We start from the raw sequence: 24,913 nt of genomic DNA on the forward strand, positions 1-24,913 counted from the left end.
AATATATACATCTGTAGCTTAAATACAGGATTTAGATACATTTGGATGTAAGATTTGTGCACATATATTTTCTAAGCTATAAAACTAACAATGCTTTCTATGCTATTATTAATTAGAAATAAAGCAAAACAAATACAATTTGTTTATGTATTATTATTATTTAAAAACCATGTGCTGATAAATAAACAAATCATATTGTTTTCATATTTAGGATTGGCAGAATTTCTCCTGTGCCAGTGTGATTGATCCTAATTATTTTAGAATGTGGGAGAACTGTATTACTGTACAGTACAGTTGAGCAAAAAATATTACTAGTAGAAATAGCTGCTCTACTGATTCTGTCACATTAAAACCATGAGGAAACAATGCCCCTTTTCAGTATTGAAATTACAAGCATTGATGGCTATTGAAGTATGGAAATAACCAAAACCGAGACAGAACCAGTACTTGCAAAAACGTTGAGGGGCTTGTCAGGGAAGACTATATATGTATTAAAAAGCCATATACATCTGCATGGGTGTACTTTGCATATTTATAAGTTAGGCTTTATTTATCATGCAGAACCAGGTAAACAGAAAGAAATGTGTATGAGGTATTTTAAAAAATCTTCAAAAAACATCCTTCAGGAATTATATTTTACCCATTTAGGTGACACTGCAAGTTTAAACTTTTAAAAACACAACCATCTTAAATATTTCCTCACTTTCCAATACACTTCCATTGTACATCACACCTTTCCAGTAATAGAAGAATGACGAGAAACAGGCAAGACCTCTAGCTGAAACAAAAAGGGGGTTATCTGTAGGGCAGCACTGCACTACTTACCAGAACAAAAAGTTTCTTGTAGCCAACTTTAAGGAACCCGATGGCAACTCCTCGACCACTAGAGACAAAGAGATCAAGGCATCAGAACTTCATACGTTCTACTCAAAGTATATTTAACAGGGAGACTGATTGGTTTTTTACACCTGGTATTTATACGTATCTTAAAAAAGTAAGTAGCAGGGTTCACCAATAATATTGCGTCATACGTCCCCATGTGTTATGACTGCTGTTTAAATAACGTACCTGTCATTTTTCTTTAAATTATTAACATCCTGACAACTTTTTACACTTACAATGTTAGTCTGTTTCAAAGCGCTTTTCAAAATGTCTGCTCTAGTGCACTGGGGTTTGAGATCTGTCCTCTAAATCGCTGTAGGAGGAACGATAAAAAAAAAATACATTAAATAAAAAAAAAATTAAAAAAACATAACAATAGATGCTCTGGCTTTTCTGTTCCGTACCACATCATGGATCGTTATCGTTGTGTTACCTGTTTGACAATGTGGGCTATGATCCTTACACTATCAGTGCACTAGGGAGGACATTTTGAAATCAGCTTTGAAACAGACTTTAAAGTTATCAAAAAAAAGTGTAAAAAATTGTCTGGATGTTAACAATGAAAATAGAAATTGAAGGCACATTATTTAAACAGTTGTAGCAACATGTTGGGACGTGGAAAGCTATGTTTTTCGGAACCCCTGCTACTTACTCTTGAATTTATTTTGGCAAGAGAATTAGTACTGCAAACAGAGTGATCTGGCAGCCCTGACGTGCCTCAGAACGGATGGCCTCACTTACTTGTTGGCCTCTCCATCCTTGAGCACATATAAGTGATGCCGACTGGACTGCATCTTGACTGCACTGGTGATGGGGACTTGTAACTGCTGGGCCTGGAGCAAATATGAGAGGGAATGGACAGTTACAGCAATGCAGGGATTAAACGTCCCTACCACCCTTCTTGCTGTTTTAAAAAAAAAAAAAAAATACCAGATTACAAAAAAAGCCAACAATACGAAAAAAAGAGAATTCATGTTTTGGGCACGGCCTCACAGTTTTTGGTACTTCTTTAAAACTGTTGAGTATAGCAGCAGCACCATAAATAAAATGAATACGTTTGTGTTTTAGTCTTCCAAATCAGTGCGCCACCTTGGTTACTGTAGTTCTGTCAGGGTACTTGGTGTCTCATGTGAATATATATATATACAGTTTCAATAGGTTTGTCGGTTTGAGTATTTTCTGGTTAGGTTAGTTTTATTAAATGAGCATCAAAGTACATGTGTTATCTAAAAGTAATGGAGCACCGAATTACCTTGGCAGAAGCCTTCCCTAGCTCATCTATAACAGTCGCCATCTGATGCTGAAAATCAGCCCTGCAAGAAGAGCACAACGTGAATTTGTTTTACCTTTTCGCACCACCACAACCAAATACTAAACTAAAAGAAACCAAAAATCAAAGCTTGTTGTTAAACTTCTTCAGAATAAAAAACAATTGCACAATAAAGACAGCGGGTAAACCGCAGTGTGACGTGTCAGAGCCAACATATGAGGTCTTTTTCAAGAAAATGTGAAATGCTGAGAGCATTGAAAGATTATGCAACTGGCTATTATGAGGGAGCATTCCGATTGGCTAGCGACAATACTACACGAAATTGGCTGCCGTATTTGCTGCTACTATTTCATGTATTATGTTACTATGATTTATCATACACTTTCCACTGTATTTAATGTACTGTTTCATGTATTATGCACTTTCCACTGTATTTAGTGTATTATTTCATGTATTATGCTACTATCATGAATTATGTTCCACTGTATCTAATGTATGCTTTAAAAAAAAAAAAAAAAAAAAAAAAACATCATCTATTATGCATTTCTCTGTATTTGAAGTATTATGGATTTTCTTGTTGTGTAAAGCACTTTGTGATGGTGGTCCACTATGAAAGGCGCTATGTAAAATAAAGATTATGTATGTATGAGGAATTGGAGTCTTTTTAGAGCTATTGTCATCGACTGGTATTATTGGCTACCATGTCCTTTCCCAAGTTCATTTGTGCGTTTGCCAGTGGATTTCATTAATAAGGCCTGATGAGTCGTAACGTTGAGAGTTTCTGAATGAACCTTTGTTCAGATGCCGCTGAAGCAGAATAAAACACAGACTGTCAGCCTGAGTTTAACATCAACTGAGGATTTTTCCCAGACAAAGCCTCTGCTTAATATAATGTACAAGATTCATTATATAAAAAAAATGCACTGTAAGATTTATAAAAACTGACTTTAAAAAATATATTTTTAAATGCATCTTTCAATATACTGTAACAATTTTATGTGAATGAAGACTTTAGAGGCATTATTAAACACTTGCATTATATTGTAGGGCCGTCTGTGGGTGTGGTATAGCCTTTGTGTTTTAAACAAACACTAGAATAAATACCTAGCTGTCTAATTTGAAGTGTTGGGTTATTTGCAATACTGGGCACTGCTTTTTTTTTTTTGTCCATTTACTTGCTTAATCTAAAACCAATGTCATATTGCACTTATTCATATAGTGAATGTTCAGACAGCATTACTATGCCGAAACAGGCATGTCATTTCCTTATTGTCTGCAAATCCCTCACTTCGTTATGCACAGCTGTGTTAATGTAGTACTAGGATTTGTTAAAATGTGTAGAATTATAAACAGCACACATCGTAACCCTAACTGTAAAATAAAATGCACCGCCTCTTTCTAGTACTAAATTAACGTACATTATATTAAATTATTCCTAATATGCAAGATAAGATATATTACCTGCCCCAGCATTTACGAGTTGCCGTCAGGTTCTGGTCGAGGACCGAAATCTGATGGCCGAAAAATGAGTTGATATCAAATGGGAACTCCATTGATCAGCACACAGCGGCTTGATTGAATCCTTATGTTGATTTTTTTTTTTTTTTCCAGTAAAAAAATAATAATCGATGAATGCCTGTCCGTGTATCAGTGAGTTGGTGTTTATATTCAAAATCTCTGTGTGTGTGTGTGTGTGTCTGTGGATATTTTGCCAAGGATCACTTCTGCTCCATTGTGCTTCCACAGAACAATCGGCATCACCCTGGAAATGCCAAACCCATTTCCGGCGACACAACTTCCCTTAACAACAGGGTGCGTGTACTCTAAAGGAAAGTGCTTAGCAACCGCAGCTTTCGAGTGATTCCAATGAATAAGTATCATTTATTTATGGGTCCTTAAATTACTTCTCAGCTCTTTACGATATGTCAATAGGTATATAATGTATATGGCATTATAAATTATACAGGATTTGGGAGTGTAAACTAGGTAGATCAATAACTATGTGTTTATTTAAAAATGAATGTCTATATTATTAACACAGTGAGAGATATACATTTGTTTTTTTTAAGCAGCTTGAGTTTTCATTTTAATTTCTTTATTGATGGGGTTCAGCTATTTGGGTTAAAGTACAGTACTTAAAATAGATGTGAGTTTATTCAATGAAGAATACATTTGTGGTTTATGCACCACTGCTAAAGCTTCATGGGCACAGTGCAGACATTCTACAAGCAAATGTAAACTGTACAGAACGGGTTTAAAGCCGTTTTGACTGCATAAATAATCTGCCATTGCAGTAAATTAGTTTGTGGACGTATGGTTTCGGAGTTTCACTTGGAGGATGATTTTAGAAAAAGTCCACAAATGACAAAATAAATAAAATGTCTTAAGGTGCCACCCTCTTAAATTCAGAATGGCCTTGGAGAATATGAGCTTTATCGTCTCAGATTGCTGAGAAACCCACCACAGATAAATCAGCAACAGATGTTAAAAAAACACCAAAACAGACTTTGTCGAAACATTTGTCATTGAATTTAGTATTTCTAAAAAATGAACACTGATGCTTTAGGATACCCACAGCTCAAAGAAGGGGCTTGGCAAGTTTAATCATATTGTAATATTGATTGACGCACTTAAAAACCAGATCTGCACTGATAAGAGGACAGTGAAAAGAACAAAACACTTTTTGCTTAGTTCAGAACGGGACACATGAATCTAATTGGATTTTAAAGTTTAAGCGAAGTTAAAATTAAAAAATAAAAGTCACATAATATATTGATTGATCTAAATGGTACAAGGTCATATCAGAACCAAATAAAGTTAAATTATAATGTAATGTGTATGGTATTCCTCTAGGGGGTGCGAATGCAACGGATAGCTGGTGTTGGCCAGTCTTACCTCAGCCAATCACGTTTTGTTCCTGTTGTTGGTTTAACTGGTTTTTAATTAGGTTTGGCATATAAAAAGGGGAGCGGCTTCATAAATAAGGGAACTGCATTTTGAAGCTTCAGACAATAGTTCTGTTGGGAGGTTGTGTCTGTTACCATGGCGACCTCTGTGAATAAAACTTAATGATTTATTTTGGAACAGCTAACTTTTAAAAAAAAATGTTTTTAGTAGTATTACATATTAAAAGTAAGATATTTGAATGTTAAAATAAGATGCAACAGATTATTGTTTAAAAATAAATTGAATGACACATACGAACATACTGATTGATCTAAATGGGACAAAGTTTAAACCAGTGCTGGATTTTGAAAATTAAAAAAAAAAAAAAAAAAAAAAAAAGTATGCATCCCCAGAGATAATAAAACATACAAAGAAAAGTAAAGTTTCTCCACATTTATTAATAAATGTACAAAATATATACAAAACAATACATTTAAAGACAGAACATCTGGAAAAAAGGTCTCACAAGAGACAGTAGCAAGTTTTCACAGAAAACACCTTGTAGATCTTCAGCACCTGGTCACAGCCGGAGGCCAGTCGCGTGCCTTTTTAGAAAATGGAACTGGGGTTTTATTTTGTTCAAAAGTCAGAATACAAACAAAAAGTTAGCAGCCTGTTTCAGTATTCATCTTTTTACCCCTCCACTTACAAACAGAAAACATTGCACATTAAATCTGAAAAAATACACAATACTGATCTCTGTGTAGAGAACTTCTTATCATTTTACAGTTAAGTGAAGCCAGATTTTAGAAATGTGTTGGGTGCCAACAAATCACCCAAAAAGATGTTTAAAAAAAGCAAGACTATTTCCTAGTCTGTACTAGAAACAGAAGGATAATGTAGTAATAAACTAAAAGTGACACCATTTAACTGCAGAACATTTACACTTTCATGCAACAGTGATAGTAATGCACTTTACATATTGAACCCCCCAAAAATTTAACCCTGGAAATCATTTCATTTAAAGGCTTTTAGTAATCAACCTAAATATAAACGAAAAGCGATTTATTGGTTACTTTTAAGATTTAAAAAAGACACTGTACAAATGATTAATTGCTCAGTTAATGCATCAGTAATATAACATTTCCTTTATGTAAGCTACAGTACACAGGAATTGCTAACTGATTAAGACATTTGAGACATTTTCATAAATGCTGGTCCTGTGATTTCACTTGTTCGAAGCTCAGTCCAGTTCGCTATTCAAACAATGTAAATAATGTTCTGATCAAGTTGCAGAGCTAAACTCTTGTCGTCTTACAATCTGTAAAAATTACAAATCAAGAACTTAAAAAACACTTTTCTGATGCACTATGAGGGCAATAAATGGTTTGTATACAGCAAATTGATTCTAGAGATGGGAAACATTATCTTAACAGACTTGGAAGATGCTGGGAGACCAGGTAGAGTTCAAGAAAAAGCATAATCAATTAATCACTGCATCCCAGTAATGCTCAATTCTACAATTTTCTATTCAGTCATTTGATATCAGTTTATAGAAACACAACCATTTGGCTTTGCATAAAAGTTGCAGTTCTTATCTGAAACAAAGAAGTGCTACAGAGCATTACTAGTTTTAAACAGATCAAGGGTTTTGACTTATTTTGTCCCTTTAGCAGTTTTGGTTTTATAGCATGCAATCAAAGGATTGAGAGATAAGAGTGAAATATAATTGGAGGGGCGGGGGGGTTAAAACCAATTCTTGTGATCCCTATTCCTCACATTAACACTGTAAACACGAAGCTGTTCTCAGTTGATCCTAGCTGGCTGAATAAAGAATATGAAAAGCCGTTTCCCTGATCAGTACTTCATAATTAAACTAATTACTCCTCCCACCCAAGTTACTTATATGCCCCCGACATTAACATTGCATTCACGCAACCCTGAACACCAGACTCAACTGGCTTAGTGGTTAAATTTCACTTGGGATCAAACAAAATAATAATCATCTGACTAATTCAATACAATTGTATATACAAACTATTTACAAAAAATGTACACCACACAAAGTGGGTTTACATCAAGAGAAATACAAGAATACTTTCAATTGTATGCAATACTGTGGGCCACTTTTTAAATAGCTGCAGTGTTACTCCTGTTGCGTCACTGCGCTGTGGTTTAGTTTGGTTTACCTCAAGACTGGACTACAGAGAAGAGGTGCATTACATGGAGTATGTTTTCATCCAGGCATCACTTTGACAGCTGATAATCTATTCATATATTAAAAGTCCAACTGCACCCTTTTTATTTACCGACACTTCACGCAATTTTACATCGGAATAAGACTAAAGAAACTTCAGTTTAGTAGGTCGGATGTGACGGGAAGATTTTTTTTTTTTTTGTTGTTTTTTGCAACCCTATGATACACTGCCTCCAGTGTACTGGACACTGAATTACAGTCAATGGTCCAGATTACATATTTGATCAGAACGCACTTTTTAATTTTAGTTTATAATTAGATGTGTTTAAAACCTTTTAATTTCACCATCATAATAGGTTTCTTTTTTAATACATTATTAATCCATGTGGTTTTCCTTGGACACACCAGTGGAAAATAATAATACAAAAGTGTTAAATAGATTGTTTAAACATTTCTGTCACTTTAGTTTCAAGACATGCAACAAAAGTCTATCTTGAATATCAGATCTTCAGGGCCACTGCAGCTAAGGTTGAATAATCCATTAAAACTAGTTTAATAACTTTATGTGCAAAGTAACATGTGTTTTTGTATGCCTATATTTGATTGCTTATACACAATCCTCATAGTTTTTACTTCCGTTACATATTAAGTCAACTGTGTACCTTTACTTGGTAAGTCCCCATTTAAAACTCATGAAAAACAGGTTTGAAGTTTGAGGGGCCTTTTGACTGTAAGACTTTGATAACTCAACATGACATTGTAGTAATGGCTTTAACAGTTATTACTAATTCCCTAACAAGGCTAAAGTAATTGTCAAAGTGACTTGGAAACAGATTTCAGTTTCTTTCAATGCCCCTTCCTTGCAGACTAAGAACTAGGTAGAGAGAGACAGAGATTGTATAGAATGCAGGTGGCTCCACAAAGCACATATGGGAAAGCAAAACAATTAAAAATGATCTCTTTCTCCCATTCAATTATTAATAAATAAATTGCTTGATTCATGTATTTCATTTAAAAAAAATATATATATATTTTTCCTTCCAGGAGATAAAACCTACTGAGTCACAATAGGTTATCTACTACAGGCAGCTAACTAACTTGCTAGCAAGAGATCCAGGAAAACACAAAACTCCAGACCAAAGCTGGTCAATGGTGTGTTTGTGTCCATCAGTCTTGATGGAATGATGTCTGTGGCCGCGATCTCTGGGTGTCAGTCTGAAGGAGGCGAGGCTTGCCCACTCCACTGTATCATTAGGGCAAGGGAGGCCCGTTCACTCCAGGGTGGTAGAAAGCACAGTTGTTCTCGTAGCGACAGCTGCCCTTCATCATGAAGTGTCGGCAGACATCGCGGTTCGACATGTCTGAGGAGAGAGAGACACACGTATTATTATTATTAATGAATTAGTCATTTAGCACACTTTTATCCAAAGCAATTTAAGAAATTGAGGATGAACTAACGCATCAACATTTGCTGCCGGAGAGTCGCTTACAATATGACCTTGGTTTTGCACCTCATCTGAAAGACGGAGCACAAGGAAGTTAAGTGACTTGCTAAGGGTCACACACAGTGTCCGTGGCTGAGCTGGGATTTAAACTGGGAACCACCTGGTATCTAGCCCCTTTCTTTAACCACTGGACCACCAAACCTCCTGATTTGTTTGATAAAATATCTTTTCGGTGTGTGATACTAGAATTGATAGCTGAAAAGCAGGAAGCTCTTACCTCCCATGTGTGGGTTGTTGGGGCCACCCCGTCTGAGTGGTCCACTGCTCCCTCGACCAGGCCTGCCTCTGAAGTTTGCGTTTTCTCCTCGCCCCCCCCTTCCCCGGTGGAAGGGCCCCCCTCTCATACCATGGGGTCCTCCCCTCATAGGCTCGCCAGGGGGTTTCCAGTACCCGTCTCCTCCACGCTGCTGGGGGGGAGGGGGGCCCATCATTCGGGGGCCTCCTGGGGGTCCACCTGGCCCATTGTGAGGAGGGAAGTGCCCACCTGGGCCTCCATGTGGGGGGAAGTGAGGTCCATTCTTGGGTCCTGGTGGGAATCCTCCGTTCATTCCTGGACCCATCCCCAGCAAACCTGAACCCACCGAAAACAGGACAACACCAGGAGTTATTTTAATCCACAGCTTAAAATCGCAAATCCTAAATCAACTTTAGGAAACCAACTAGAGCAGTTCTTGTCTCGTGAATAATTTGTTCTATACAGGACATTGTTTTACGTCTCATACAAAAAACGGAGCACAAGGAGGTGAAGTGAATTGCTCAGGGTCTTGCACAGTGAGTCAGTAGTTGAGCTGGAATTTAAACCGATAACCGTTAAATTTCTTTAACCACTGGACCACCAAAATGTAGATGGTGTGTGTATCTGCTTACCTGGGGGAGGTCCCTGGGGCGGGTGTTGGTGCTGAATCTGCTGCTGCTGCTGTGGCTGTTGCTGTTGTTGTAGAGACCCCAACAACTTCTTGATCTTGTCTGAGAAGTCAGGCTGTTTGATTAGGTCCTCTGGCTTTTGGTTCCCCTGAGCTCCCTGGAGAAACAATGAGAGATTTAATATAAAGATAAACAACTGCATATCATATGTTGAAATTCATTTGTGAAAACCCTTATTTTTATGTTTGGCATCAAGGTTTTAAGCATGTACAGCTATGGTCAAAAGTTGTGCATCTCACGCTATAGAATTAACTAATTTTGCTTTGTAAAGTCAAATGGAACCTGCTGAATAATGTTACGTTAACATATCGAATAACATACCGCTTTGCAGTTTTCCATATACTTCATGATAAATTTGACATTCTGATATTTAACATGAAATACTGTACTACTAGTATAGCTTCTAGTACTTTTAGCAATATAATTTTGTAGTTTCTTTAATTACATGATGTTAAATGAAAGATCTACATTATGTTCATATAGCTTTTTAATTATGTCGCAATTCTAAAATTCTAAGTGATGCAAAACTTTTGGCTGTACACTTTTCAGTGCAGCTTACCAAATTAATGTTTTTGCCTTTCCCTGGAATATACTGGTTTAAATGCCCCCAACCCCCTGAAGTGTGCAGCGCATGGTGTATCAGATCTTACCATGATGGTGGATAGTAGCTCCTGAACATTTACAGGGGGAACAACCCCAGAGCCAGGCTGCTGTGGGCTCCTGCCCGCTCCCATGCTGCCCATCAGGTTAGCCAGGACAGTGGGCAGCTTGGCTCCGGACACATCTGGCGAGTGTGAGGCAGGGGTCGTGTCCATGGGATCACTGTAGCCATCCTCCATCGCGGACGAGTCCTGCAGACACAAGCAGACAGCATACAACGTCAAAAACTGTGCTCAGCTAAGCAATACAGTTGCAATCAGGTATCATGACTTTTCTGCTCATTGATAAATTAAGGTATACACTCTGTTGGCATTTCTTAAAGCTAAAATTGGACAAATGAAAAAAAAAAATCTGGTGATTTATTACTGCCTCTGCAAGAATATAAAATCTTTTCAAATGTATCTACTTGAGCTATCAATGATAATCACTAAAAATGCTTTATAGAAATGTGTGTGACATTTAGTTTTAGTTTACAGGCAGTTTTTAAATTATGTAAATTCATAAACCCACACATACATAAGAAAAAGGTAAGGCGAGTACAAAAATTGTGAATAATTTAAAAAAAATCTTACATTTTTTTTTTTTTACCTACATTATCTTTTTTTTTTTTTTTTTTTTTTTATTCAGGAACATCCTGATATATTGTATATATTGTGTGCAAGTATGACATCTGTGTTTGCACCGAGACACCAGTAACCACAATGGATGTCTGTGGAATACCGCTTTCGAGACTCACCTCGTCCAGGGGAATAAGTTTGGGGGGCAGAGGCTCATAGGACTCAGGGTCGGGCTCATGAGGGCTGTCCGGCACACTGCAAGCGAAACAAACAAGGAGAATCAATTATTTTTCCATAACTCTATGTGAAGTTGTCATTTTAAAACAGCTGCAGTGCGAAACGTTTTTCTGAATGTATAAGCTAGTCAGTCAAGCAGCTGTTGAAACATACCTCTCCTTAGAGAGGAAGATCTCCTGCAGGATTCCCTTCTCCCTCTCCTGTTGAGTAACTTTCTCCTGGCTGCCACTGCCCGGCACCACTAGGGTGTGGGGCAAGTCAAGAGGCCACGGGCAACTCCATGGAACTTTCTCCTCCATGGCATCGTGAGAGTGTCTCCGTGCCGACTCAAAGGCCTGCCGGTCCATCATCATCTCTCGCTTCGCAGCCTCGCCAAAGTCCTTGATCTTATTCACGTTCACTGAGGAACAAAAACAGAGACAAAGGCACTCAATGTCTTGATCAACCTACCACCTTCTACATTCTAGCTTATTATTTATAAACTTGCAAACTTTAAAACTTTCCACAATTTTCTTTTTTGAACCACTACACTTTTACACTTAAAACTCGTCAAAAACACCTTCACCCACATGCAAAGGTAACATAAGACTGTAATCGCATAGCAGTTTCAGATATTTGAAGCTTTACTAGGAGCTGAAGTGTGTGACACCTAAGCCTCTGGCCCCAAGGATGTAATATGCAATAAGAATCTGATTTACAAAACCAACACCCTAACCCAACCCACATTACCAGGGCTCACTCACCCCTCTCTGTCTCATCAAGCTCAAAGAAGAAGTATTCCCGCAGCTGGTTCTCCTCAGCCCATCGCACGTTCTTCTTCTTCTTCCCTTTCCTAGTCAGCTTCACTGCGTCAGCAGCAGCCTTTTCCGCCCCACGTGGCTCAGCCAGAGCATTCGGCTCCTCGGGAGCTGTTGGAAGCACAGAGAGATGAGTCAACAGGTGCAACAAGGCATCTCAGCCATCCACCAGCAAGGAAACCGCCACTTGGTTGTGTATATATTTTTTTTAAGTGTGAGCAATGCTTTATTGTACCTAAACTTCCACATCACAGACTACAGGACAATGCTTGCAAATGTTTCCATAGCTTTTATTTCATAACTATGTTTGTTTTAAAGTTACGGACTAAAGTGCTGTGTTTTTGTAACTTCAATTGTGATTTGAACAAAGGTTTTTGCATTACTTACCAGTATCCATGTTTTCAGGAACCTCCTCTGCAGGAACTGGGGTGCCCGGCTGCTCCAGTTCCATTGTCTCCACTGAGGCTGTGGGTGAGCTGTCTAGGGGCAAGTGCTTCACAGGGCTGGACTCCAGGTTTGGTTTGATATCGAATGGGCAAGACTGAAGAGGAAACAAGACAGGAATATTGAGCCACGAGAGCCTCCACACACAAACAAAATGATGGCTGAGGGGTGAGTGCATGGACAGACTGTTCCCTCAATAAACTATTATATGGATCAACTGGGCACATCCACATGCCAAAGTCAACCCTCAGTGTCGTAACCCTACAGTAAGTGCCGCTGTTTTTTTGTTATTTACTACTATCATTGGTTTGGTTAGGGTTTTTTTTATTATATATTACATTTAAAACCTTTAGGACAAAGAGGTCTGTGACAAACACAGCAAAGAGTTAGATCTAAAAGAAATATAAAAAATTAGCCTACCTTGTTGGAAGTTGGAGACACTGCCTTCTTTTTCTTCTTGATCTTGACTCCGGTTACCGGGGCGGAATTCAATGCTTCGAGGAACCCTGGGGATTCAATTGCTGTAAGACAGAGCCAGCGAAGCCATGAGACACCAAATCAGCTTGAGGAGAAGCTGGGATATTCCCCTAGCAAAAACCATTCTTTACTGGAGAGAAATGGGAACACTGAAGGGTTAGGTGTGCTACTGCTGTGTCAAGTGGGAGTACAGTGGCTTATGTATACTCACGCTGGGCTGGGATGATCTTCACTTTGATCTCCTTGATCATGTTAGGAGTGGTGTTGAGAGGTTTGTACTTCTTCTCTACCGGTTGCATATCAGGTCCCAAACTGGAGCTAGCAACAACAAAACAGTACATTCATCTCTATTTGACTCCAATTCAGCACCTAAACAACTATATCCACAGAGCTAAAAAAAACAAAAAAAAAGCTGTACTGCATTCAGTTTAATTACACTATGTAACACAATTTTTGTTCCTGGGTAGTAAGTGTTATTTCCTTATTGCTTATGCCTCAAAAGTATAGAAAATGGCTATTATTCCCCACAGACTTTGCTTTTGTGACCAGGACAGTGATATTTCAAAATATCATTATTTCCAATGGGAAAACGGGCAAATGTGTCTTTTCGTTCACATAAATTCAGAAAAAAACAGCATATGAATCCAAATTAACATGCATTTATACTAAAGTAATACAAAAATGACTACATAACATTTAGAAGTGAGTAGTTTTTCGAGATTTACGATTATACTGTAAATTTACAGTATAATCGTAAATACATCTAAAAATGTAAACAATCTCGTGACCACAAATGAGCCTGATAGGCCAAGTCTTACTTTTGTCTCTTGACAGGTGCTGGCTTGATGTTATATTTGTCGCCTACTTGCACAGGAGGGGGCACCTTTTTAACATGGACTGGGGTCGGCGTTTCCACTTCCAAACCTGTGAGGCATAAACAGAAAGAGCACTGTTAGAAAGATTCAGAGGGCCCGTCCCTCCAGTCACCAGAGCCGCTAATAATGCTGCCCTGCTTACCTGTGGACCTGAACTTGGCGTGGCTGGGTGCAGTGGTCCTCTGTACTTTGGGTTTCTCTTTCCTCTTGTCCTCCTCGGCCTTTGCCTCAGTCCCTTTCAGGTCTAGCTTTGTCTCTGTTTTTTCTGGAGCCACTTTCCCCTTCCCCTCCTCTTTCTTCTTCTTGTCTGTTTGTAAAGGAGCCCAATTAAAGACATTAGAATGGTATTGGGGAAGGCGTTTCATTTCAAGTTCCAATTTTTTTCCGAAAATATTGTTCTATTTTATAAAAAAGGGAAAGAACCAGCGCAAATTACAAAGTACAAATTAGCTGTTACTCAATTCATGAATAGTCAGTACACATTATGGAAAGCGCTGTAACAAAATAAGGTTTGTAAATTGTGTGTTGAAAACAGCACATCATACAGTTCTCTATTAAAAATAAAGTGCAAAGTAATCTATTAACCCTCTTGTAAGGCAAGTGTTGTGCCAGGAGGTAAAACAGTGAATGTAGAAATGAAAAAGAAAAATCCAAACCTGAAGGGGCAGAAGCAGCTGCTGCCGCAGCACTGCTCTGGGTCCGAATGATCGCCATCCAGCCTTCAACCAGCACTGAAGCCTGCTTTCGAAGCTCTGCCATTGAGAGAGAGAGAGAGAGAGAGTTAATACACAAGGCAAGTGCACACTGGTATAATGAACAGCAAGAATGAATGGGAGGGTTCATCTCTGAAAAGGTAAAAACAGACCGATTTGATGTCTCTGCTTAGATAAACAAGGGACAGCTAAACAATGTCTATTACATGAAAGTGCTGATGCCATCTTCAAGGCTCTAGTGCCACAAGCAGCTAAAAAATGCTAGTTGTATTTATATAAATGTGTGAAAATGTTAAAGAAAAGGCTTAAGTTTGCTTAAGTTTAGCTTTACCAACAGTAATTCTTAGTTGAAAGCATTCACTTTTCTGGCCTTACCTTCAGGACCTGTCTTGCTTAGCTGTTTCACTACTTTGGCTGTGTTATTCTAGAAAAAAAAGGGGGAAAGCAAAGAAAGTCAAATTCGTACATATTCCTTTTTTTTTTTTTTTTTAATTAATTAATATACATCACTATTATTGGGGCAATATGCCCATAATCCATTGGCATGCAATACTTCTTATTGAAAGACTTTTTTCTGAAAGTGATACTTTCTAAGCTTGATTTTTTTGGACAGTCAAATCAGTATGCTGCACTGAAAACTCCCCCACCCCCATTAATAATAAAACATTTTGTTTTTGTAAAAACACATTTTCAGTCCGTAACCAACAGCAAAAAGTCATTACAACACTACACAACACCAATATTCTTGCTGCAAAAGGGAGAGCTCTCCAAGGCCCCTCCTTTACCTGTTTGAGGTGATCTACTTTCAGCGGCAGGTTCTGCAGAGTTAGCAGGATCAGGTGCAGCAGTGGGGTGTTGTTGGTTGTTTTGGAGTAAGTCAGCCAGCTGTTTAACAGCTTGTAACCTCCGATTTTGATAAACCTGGGGAGCAGAAAGAGCACAGTGTTGAACAACAATCTAATTTAACTGGCCATGCCTGTTTAAAATGGGTGGAGGTGGGAATGCATTGAAAGGTGAGGGAGTAGGTGAATCCAGCCCCAGTGTTCTTACCTGTTCAGGACGTCCTGTGATTTTGTCTGCAGTAAAATATTCAGGTAGATGCACCTGCTAACCATCTTTTGGGAAGCTTTCATCAAGCTACAGAAAAAAAAAGGAAAACAAATGTTTTACACAATGTAAAACTGTTGAATTCCTGTACAAATACATAAATAAAAAATGCACTCATTACCTAGTAAAAAAATGTAACACTTCTACTGACTTTTTATATACTGATAATACTTCTCTAACAAAAGAATTAATTAAAAACTGACGGATGTAGTGAATATCTCAAGACACGAACCGATCAGGATAACCCAAAAGCATTTGGGTTAAGCAAAACCTACCTAAAGATTTTGGAAACCCCCTCTGAGGACTTGACTTCCCCTTCCTTGCCCAGGAAGCAGTCCACTCCCTTCAGGAGTTCTCTTGGATCCACAGGCCCTGATCCCATGGTGTCAACCCTGTGAAAAGACAAGAGTTTATTAACACTTAGAACAAAAATAAAACATATAATCATGAGGCCCCGTTACTACAGCACACCAAACATGTTTAATATATAAAAGATTGCATGGAAAACTACACTGAGATCTTATTAAATTGTTTAAAACTCATATTTGTTTCCCAGTTTTGCACCAAGGAAATGTTGAAAAAATGGGTGAGTTTTAATATCAATTTACACGAGACTGTCCACCAACTGGATCAGAGGGCAAGACCTTTTATTTTTGTATTTGTTTTAAGCCAAGATGGCCTCACCGAGCACATTTGTTGCCTGTTTTTACTAAATAGGCCTTTACCCTGAATGCATCGTCGTCAACTACTTGATATTCTACTGGTTATTTCTTTTGGAACAGTTGTTTCTGAAGACGAAAGCTGATGTACAATAATAACGTTTTCATTATATTGTAGTCTTGCAAATATGTGAGCAATATGTTTACAGTCGTGCAAATGAGAGCCATTCAAAAAAACAAAAAACATTTGTAAGTACAGAATAACATATGGATCCTAACAAAAGTAACTAATAATTATACACTACTATTCTGCAAATAGCCATGATACAATACTAATATTTGCTCAGGTACCTGTCTGAAAGGCAGCCGGAGACCCTTATGGCATGAATACTAGGGAAGATCTTGTCCAAAGACATGAAGAGTGGGCACTGGTGACACTCATGTTTAGCTACTCAGTTTAGCTAATAATTAACTGTTTAATTGTAACATTTTCTTTTTTTTTTTACAGCATGGGTTTAAAAGATGAATTCAATGAAATGCAAACATGGGCTTATGTGGTCTTCATTTGTTCAGTGATCTGACAGTGACCAGTACTGTGTGGTGTATAAAGACTGAATAATTATCTGAACTACTTTTGCATCACTGTACTAATGATAGGCTTCTTGGGAAATTGGGTAATTTGTATGGTAAATCAGCTATTAAGATTTATGCTGAATAGAGAACACTGAATTATCACTTGAAAGAACTTCCGCTTAAATACAGCAGCATTATAGATGTATGATTCAAATCACTTTCTGAAGTCAACCAGTATATTTTGGGGTGTGCATTTGGCATAAATATTAATCACTTACCCCTTATAGAGCTGGCTTAAGTATTGATTGGTTGATTTGAAATGGTCTATCAAATGTTTGCAACAATTAGAGGGGATAATTATTCAATTAACCATGGGTTATAATGAAAGACTTCAACTGTTTGAAAAGCAGACTGTCAAACAGAAGCACAAGACTTGAGTGCTCTCTTTGTAGAAACAGCCTGTTAATAGTTATTACTCAGGACTACAGTTCTATACTGGGTCAGTTATAGACTGCTGGATTCCTGTGTGGAAGGCAGTAAAGTATGTTATAGAGTAGCTCAGTGAATTAGTGCGACTGAGGAAGACTGATTATTACATAGACTAGGCTGTGGTATGGGAGCCAATGCTTTTAAACAGTTCTCTGAACACCAGCCCAGTTATCTGCAGAAGTTTGGAGGCTTGAATGGTCCACAGGTAAAACATGCTAGTATAGTGTTCAGTAGCAGATCCCAGTGCCTCACAGATCAAAATGTTGGGATCATTAAACGGTGCTGAATAAAACAAACTCAGCTAGGCAGGCTGGTTTTTAACTGAAAAATGGATTCAGGCCAATGAGCCTTGATAAAAAGCCCAATCTGTTTACAGTCATGAGAGATTTACTGACTCATGAAGCTTCATGCTGTAGTGTCAGTTTTGCGTGTGTGTAGTACATCCCCTTGGCAGTCAACAGAACTTGACAAAAAAACTACTACTCATGTAGGGAACCGAGATTCTTAACAGGGCAAAAAAAATCCTTCTTCTCTTTTAATTTCCATTGAAAGTTTCAATAATAAGTAATTTTAGGCTTATGTATTATTTTAAATATTGCATGTCACATCAAAACTGTAAATCTCTCGGTTTTGCAGATTAAAAGATAAGACATCTAAACATTTGTATATTCTGTAGCATATGATATATGTGCGTATATATATATATATATTCTATATATATTATATATATATATATATATACGCGCGCTGTACCAATATAGCAAAAACTACATTGCATTACATTCAAGTTTAAACCACTTTTGTTTCTAAATTAATATTTGAGGTGTGTATTGATAGTATTAAAACATTAGATTTTCATTTTTTTAATTTTTTTTTTTTTTTTTTTAAATAGCAACAAAAAAGTGCAACAGTGCCAGTAAAAGTCACATGTTACAAATTACATATTTCTTACGCTATAATTTTACAACATGAACTGCTTTATATTCACTCTAAGTACACAGCCTTATTTCAATACAGAATTTGGGAATTTATCATGCTTAATGTACACATCCATGAATACCCCTTAATTGCTGGAGCAGTATACAAGTATAAACCTTTTGCGGTTTGGTATACAACAGAACAGACACTCATAGCAGTTAGGGTCCATCCAAAAATAAAACCACACCCATTATTTACTAAACAGCTTTGCCAAAAAAACATTACTGCTGTAAAAGAAAAATCTAAACTTAAAAGTATATACATCTGAAACTAAGGATACTTTGAATCTAAGTATACATTCTAAATTGTGTGCATTAAGAACCTTAAATATTACATTTGCATTACAAATACAGCGCATCAGAAGTACTCAAATACATTTAACCCAGTAATCAGACTATTTATTTTGTATAATAAAACTAGTGCATTAGTAGGTAACACCGTCTGACACAGGTCCTCATCAATAGAGGTGAAAAACAATATATTACGTTATTACAACAGCTGTAACTATTAACTTCAGACTTCATAAAAACTATACATTGGTATTGCCGGGTTAAATGACAAGGCACTTATTTACAGCAGGGCTAAAAACAAGAAGGATATCCAAAACACAACAGGACAATGTATGCAGAAAACAGCTACAAGTTAACCTTCTTGCAGGCACTGTATTTTGTTATCGCTAATACAATGACTTAATAAAACTGCATCTATTTGTAATGCAATACCCCATTTTACCCTGGCTCCCCTGTGGTTGCGTGTTATATTTAGGCTACACCAATCTATTCTTCTGGCATTACTGTTCCAACTATTGGCGCATGAGGCAGTTCTTGTTGGCAATTCAACCAAACAAATATTTACTGACCCATCATAATGGTTCACAATGAAAAGCAATACAGCATTCAGGTTTGTTTCCTAATTTTCCTTTTTTATAAACTTTGGGTATAGCCTAGTCAGGATAAAATTGGTTAATTTTTGTTAAGGTTGTACATTTTTTAAATCTACAAAAAAAGGGTATTAGTTGGATAGTTAGTTTTTTCTATTATCATGTTTTACCAGTACATATCTTGCATAATAATGATATTCTCTCTTCTACCTACATTGCGAGCTGGAGGAAATGACACGCATTTGAATTCTGGCTCCTGTATGTCCATTTTGACTCCTGCCATGCCAGCAATTGCCAAAATGATATCAAGCACGTCACTTCCTCCTCCCATGAACAATGGAGCTTAAAAAATAAAAGTTCAGTATAATGCCAGACAGAAAAATACTTCCAACAGAATAAACAACAAAAGTACAGTTGGCTCACTTTTCTATATTATAACCTACCTAGATGTATAAAGGTATTCACTCCAAAAGCACGAAGGAAAATTGTTAATGAAACAATGTTAAAAATGTTTTATATATGTTTTGTTACAATGTTATTATATATATATATAAAATATATATAATATATATATATATATATATATATTATATATATATATATATATACATATAATATATATATATACATATATATATATATATATATATATATATATATATATATACACACACACACACACACACACAAAACCATTTGTGTAATAGCCTGTATTTATTGCATTTAAGTCCATTTAAAAATGTAAGACTAGATAAACTACAGGGGGGCTCACGTTGATGAACAGGTGCCACAAACAGCATGAGTAAACTACACTAGCAGCCCACAGATGATCTGAATGAATACAAACCGAGTCCTTTTATTTCATGCTGAAAGAAAAAGAGAGGGTCAGCCTGCCTGAAAGCAATGTGACTCTTGCCTGGAGCACAGCGAGTCTGTGTGTGGCTGTATTCCCAGAGTAACTGAGTGTAAAGGTTCCTCAACTGTCTACCAAAAGACACTACCAAACAAAACTTGCTACTAACTGACTGAAAGGGCCCTTAGGAGTTTCTTCACAAAACAGCAGAATGAGCAGTTTAATACACTAAGGTCATCCCTAGTATCGAATTTCACTGCCTTTTCCAGCACAGCTTGAACACATTCATCCTGCCACAACAAATCCCCAGGGCAGCACCATTAAATAATACTCTAACACTAATTTTGAAGTGTCTGGGCAAATCTACTGCCCAAGATCATTATGATCACTGAAATCTGACTATCAGAACACTAGAAAGCTGCAAAACTGCATTAAATCAAAAAATGAACCCTATGCCTCTGCAATTACAGAAATAATTTCTGTACTACCAAATCTCACCACACTAAAATTTGCTCTGCACTGCTTCACCTATGTCCCTGTGACTACAATAGTTAGTTTCAGGTCTGCCCTACTGGACCTATACAGTTCCACATGATACTGCTAGTCTAATACACATGCCCAAATCACATCACTGTGCCACAACAATCTACATAAGCAATACTGCAGGTAGTTATAAGAGCAGTCCCAAAACAATCACCCAAGACTTTTTCCATTAATTACATATTTTTTCACCCCACTGATTATAATAAAATAATAAGCTTTGTTTTAAACGGTAACTACGAAACAAGAATTGGGAAAAAACACACCTGTCACCGTCTACAAATTTTAACTTTACTTTAGTACAACTAAATATTATAATTTAAAAACCAAGCTTACTTAGCATGCCACAGGTACATGTTACTAAATTATTAAAGTAATTTCCTGAATGTTGAAAGTAAACTGAGTTTAGATAATAAATTACTTCAGTCAGAAATATATAATATATATATATACACACATTATATATACCACACATATAATATAGATATATATATATATATATATATATATATACTATATAGATAAATATATATATACCACAGACCACTCTGGTGATTGTCATTGTCGTAAAAACGACACCACACTATAACCCAAAGTATTAAAAATAATAAATCCAGTCTCAGGAACTATGTTTTGGACATTTAAATACTGATATTTACTAGATATAATTAATTAATATTAGAAAATCATAAGTTTAAACCGAAATACTGAATTTCTGAACTGTATTTGTATAAAATGTGCCTTGCCAAACACTGTGATGCTGTTATGATTGTTAAAACAATTGAGAAAACTGACAGACCTGAGGGGCGGTACTTAAAAGGTTGCATGTAGCCTAGAAACAACACTAATATCAACTAAGGTTCCTTTATTTTCCAAACATCATTATTTCAAGCCTATCAAGTATGACAACAATAATGAGTTAAAATTATCATCTATCTATCTATAGATAAACATTTTATTAAAAAAATACACACATGGGGACAAATAACCAGTAGTCAAAATGTCAACTTAGGAAATACAGTTGAGAAATCTATATAATCCTAAATACCAAAACTGAGCTCAATTATTTATAGTTAAGTAGCGTAATTACTTACAGCACAGTTTTAAACATTGGATACTTTGCGTTCATCCAAAAAATATATATTATACAAGTATGTTGTGTATGTTACAATGACTTCTAAATCTAACTTCTCAAATATGACATTTATTACGCTCACCTCAGTTCCCTGGATAAACTGACACCTTGGGTTTACAAATAATATCTAAAAGAAAACCTTGCTATAAAATAGAAATACAAGTTTAACCATTGCAGGTGTTTTAATTACACATTAAATTATTTTGTTTATACCTTTAATTATTATTGCACATTATCTAAACTTCACCTGGTTTTGTGGATACTGTAAGTACACATTGTAATGTGCCATCTAGCGGCACAGACTGGTAATAAAGAAACAAAATGCTACCACAGGACTTGGAGGGGCATTGTTACTCTTGCTGCTACGAAAAACACACTTAACTGTTTGACTTCAACTGGGAGAAAATGGCACATAACACCTTAATTTACTTGTGATCAGTAAAATTGTATTATAAAACACGTGTGCAGCTATCCGCCATGTGTTAGAAAAGAGAGATCAACGCGTTTGCATACGTTATTTTCTGCTTTCTTTTGATGAAAACGCATTACATATTTTAAGTCTAAGTTATCCGTACTACGTATGTTATATTAAAACTGCTGCAGTAATTTGCAATGTTATTTTAGAAAAAGTTAAGACTAGTTGCTATTTTATTATGCTCAAATTACAATTCAACCACAAAACATTATCTCATGACTAAAATGTTGTTAAAAAGCATTACAAAATATTAACCTGCTCGACTGTTTGGCAAGTATTTTAAATTTACGCTAAGGCCCTTTTAATGACTTCAATAGATTGCCATTCTGCATGCATGTTTATATTTGAATGTAATATTACTGTACTGGGAAGTAGGCTACACAATTATGTACAAGACACAAATACAATTACATTTTGTCAGTGGTTTAAAAAAAGGTGTGAAATGTACAATTAGTACCAGAAAGTTGTTTGTCTTACCAGTTATAATGTAGCTGTGACTCTCTTTGAAGAACTTAAAATGTGAAGATTCAATTCCCCCCTAAATTCCAACTCAGTGCTTAACAACCCTAAACGTTACATGGGGAACTAAACAAGAAGTATTGGGATCGTACAATACACAACAATATAAACTTGGGATACAATAATGAATATATAACATTACTGCAATGCTAAACCTAACTGAATCCAGTGTTAGCATTGTGTTCTCTACTTCTACCTGGAAGGGGATTCATTACGCCCATTACTTCTTTCAGCTTTGATTTATAGAAATGCATTTTAAGAAGGTCACAGATTTAATTTAAAACACAGTAAAAAGACTGCATCAGCATTCGCCATGGGGGCCCCTCTCACCCCCATATGACATCAGTGTACCTCTTAAAACACACACACAAAACTGTACTCACTGGACAAAAAAATTCAAATAAAAAAAATCACATGATGGTAATTAATTCTCATTCTGCATATACATACTCATTTTAAATATTGTGAGTCGTGCATGACTAAGTGCAGTCTGATTAAGTCTGCATGTATACACATTGATAGACAACTACTAGATTATATAACACATACACACACGAAGTGTTTAAAAGTTTGATGAGTGTACTTGCATGGGGTATGTAAATAAACACCCACTGTAATAAGATATCCTATGAGTAAGTGACCTGGACACATGGGTTAAAAAAAACAATTATCCTGTGCAAAAATGTCGCATATTTTGTCATTAAGACCACACAAACAAGTTAATGCTCAAGAAGGGCCACCTTCCCCAACGTTTCAGTATGTATTTTCTATTACGTTCTACTTTATCTCGTCTATCTAGACGAGGTGTTCGTCACATTGCCGAGGCCAATTAAGCCCCGCCCTAGTTTGTGACGCATCTACCCCCCCCCCCCCATCTCTATGCAGAGGGAGAAAGAAGGACGAAGCAGCGGCCATTTTGTGGTCACAACATATCCGTGAAAAAATAAAATACAAGGCAAACGCATACACTAGACCCCCCCCCCGCTTCGCTATCCTGTATGGAAGGTTAATTTAAACGTTGTAAAAATAATTCGTCCACACACCCCATCTCTAAAAGAAACTGGAAGTAATCCTAAATCCAAAGAAACAAAAAGCAACAACAACAAAAAAGGCAATTCGTCCGCCATTTTGTAGAACAAAGTCCTGACAATGGAAAAAATTAGTTATTATTGTACATCAACGATTCTCGTCTCCTTTTAACTTATTTCCTGCAACCTTTATAATCAGATTGCTATATGCTTATTTTTACCCTGGGGAGTAATTTATACAACATTAAACATTTTGTTACCGCTACGTATACAGTTGTCATGTTTTCATTAGTTCTTTTTAAAATACTGGTACTTTTTTTGCCCCACCGGTTTTCACTACAGCCCTAATCTTTTCCCTACATGTTGAAAGCAATCTTTATGTACAGATTGCACTGCTTGAACCTGCCATTCCTGTTTTGTGAAATGAAGACATTCGACGATTGAAAAAAAAAAAAAGAGAAGTCCTCCCTAAGCGCCCCTGCAATCTTTATGTACAGATTGCTCATGAAAAACTAACTGGTCAAATCGCAATTTGTCTCACACACAAAGAATCGGAGCTTTATACACCAGCACCGCTATCTGTTGTATGTGAGCTCATTTAAGCTGAAAAAATATACACTATTTTCTTTCCATTGTAATTTTTATTTTATATTTATCTAAAAATCGTTTAACTGTAAAATTTGGATTCAAATTTGTTTGAAAAGCGACACTTACTATCAGAAACTTTCTCCTCAGCGGCTCGGATTTTAGAATTGTGCTTGAAATATACACACACAATTATTTTTTCAGAACAGTTTCAGAGAAAAAACTGCCATGTTTTATATAAACAAGCAAATTTTTATGGCCGAAAATTTTGCTTTATCTATGGGCGGGTTAATTTATGCTGGTTTCCTTCTGGCACACGAGTGGAAAAAGACCGTCAAAATGTCCGTCACTGGGAGAAAAAAACAACTGAACAAAAAGTATTTTTGTTTCTCTTCAAACTGCGTCCTCGTTACTGTTTTCTTCCCACTAATGCACAACCTGAAATAAGAAAAAAAAAGTAAAGAAGAGATTAGTTTATATTAAAAACGAATTTAGAGACAAAACACTTAAATTTTATGTGTGTTTTACAAAATTCCGTAAATAAATTCAAATATAACTCTCTCAAAGCCTGCCGACTTACCTCAGAGCAATTCCAGGAATGGTTGGTGAAGCGAGGGGCTCCGGTTTTTATACCCTTGACGTCATCGTCATCCCCCATCCAGCACTGG

At 36.7% G+C, this 24,913-nt stretch overlaps 2 protein-coding genes across 5 annotated transcripts in view; both read right to left on the reverse strand.

Annotated features, from left to right (window-relative positions):
* The window catches only part of atat1 (alpha tubulin acetyltransferase 1), a 25,512-nt gene extending 21,587 nt beyond the window's left edge, over positions 1–3,925 (reverse strand). For 3 of the 4 annotated variants that reach the window (XM_041225847.1, XM_041225846.1, XM_041225849.1), the window contains exons 1-4: positions 3,614–3,925; positions 2,135–2,195; positions 1,624–1,715; positions 826–883 (exon numbers count right to left, since the gene is read on the reverse strand). In XM_041225847.1, the coding sequence (XP_041081781.1) occupies positions 826–883; positions 1,624–1,715; positions 2,135–2,195; positions 3,614–3,705 (303 nt within the window). In that variant the 5' untranslated portion in view covers positions 3,706–3,925. The remainder of the gene's footprint in view (positions 1–825; positions 884–1,623; positions 1,716–2,134; positions 2,196–3,613) is intronic. The other variant, XM_041225848.1, reaches the window with a different exon arrangement.
* Positions 3,926–5,476: 1,551 nt separating this feature from the next.
* On the reverse strand, positions 5,477–24,895 carry LOC121298646 (serine/threonine-protein phosphatase 1 regulatory subunit 10-like). The gene is made up of 19 exons (XM_041225796.1): positions 24,826–24,895; positions 24,375–24,683; positions 15,807–15,923; positions 15,475–15,561; positions 15,210–15,345; positions 14,800–14,848; positions 14,368–14,463; positions 13,854–14,018; positions 13,655–13,760; positions 13,048–13,154; positions 12,780–12,880; positions 12,303–12,456; positions 11,862–12,026; positions 11,272–11,518; positions 11,061–11,136; positions 10,315–10,515; positions 9,608–9,761; positions 8,958–9,311; positions 5,477–8,596 (listed from the first exon to the last, which is right to left on the reverse strand). Exons 3-19 carry the CDS (start codon positions 15,911–15,913, stop codon positions 8,487–8,489), a joined length of 2,415 nt encoding a protein of 804 aa, XP_041081730.1. The 5' UTR covers positions 15,914–15,923; positions 24,375–24,683; positions 24,826–24,895; the 3' UTR covers positions 5,477–8,486.
* Between the last annotated feature and the right edge of the window lie 18 nt (positions 24,896–24,913).

The sequence above is a fragment of the Polyodon spathula genome, chromosome 24 (genome assembly GCF_017654505.1).
Source record: "Polyodon spathula isolate WHYD16114869_AA chromosome 24, ASM1765450v1, whole genome shotgun sequence".
Classification (NCBI taxonomy): domain Eukaryota; kingdom Metazoa; phylum Chordata; class Actinopteri; order Acipenseriformes; family Polyodontidae; genus Polyodon; species Polyodon spathula.

Coding starts and splice junctions, on each gene's coding strand:
- LOC121298646 (XM_041225796.1), bottom strand. CDS start 15,913: ATGGGATCAGGGCCTGTGGATCCAAGAGAACTCCTGAAGGGAGTGGAC. Junction 11,519..11,861: donor GCTTGATGAGACAGAGAGGG/GTGAGTGAGCCC, acceptor TTTGTTCCTCAG/TGAACGTGAATAAGATCAAG. Junction 11,137..11,271: donor ATCTTCCTCTCTAAGGAGAG/GTATGTTTCAAC, acceptor TTTCGCTTGCAG/TGTGCCGGACAGCCCTCATG.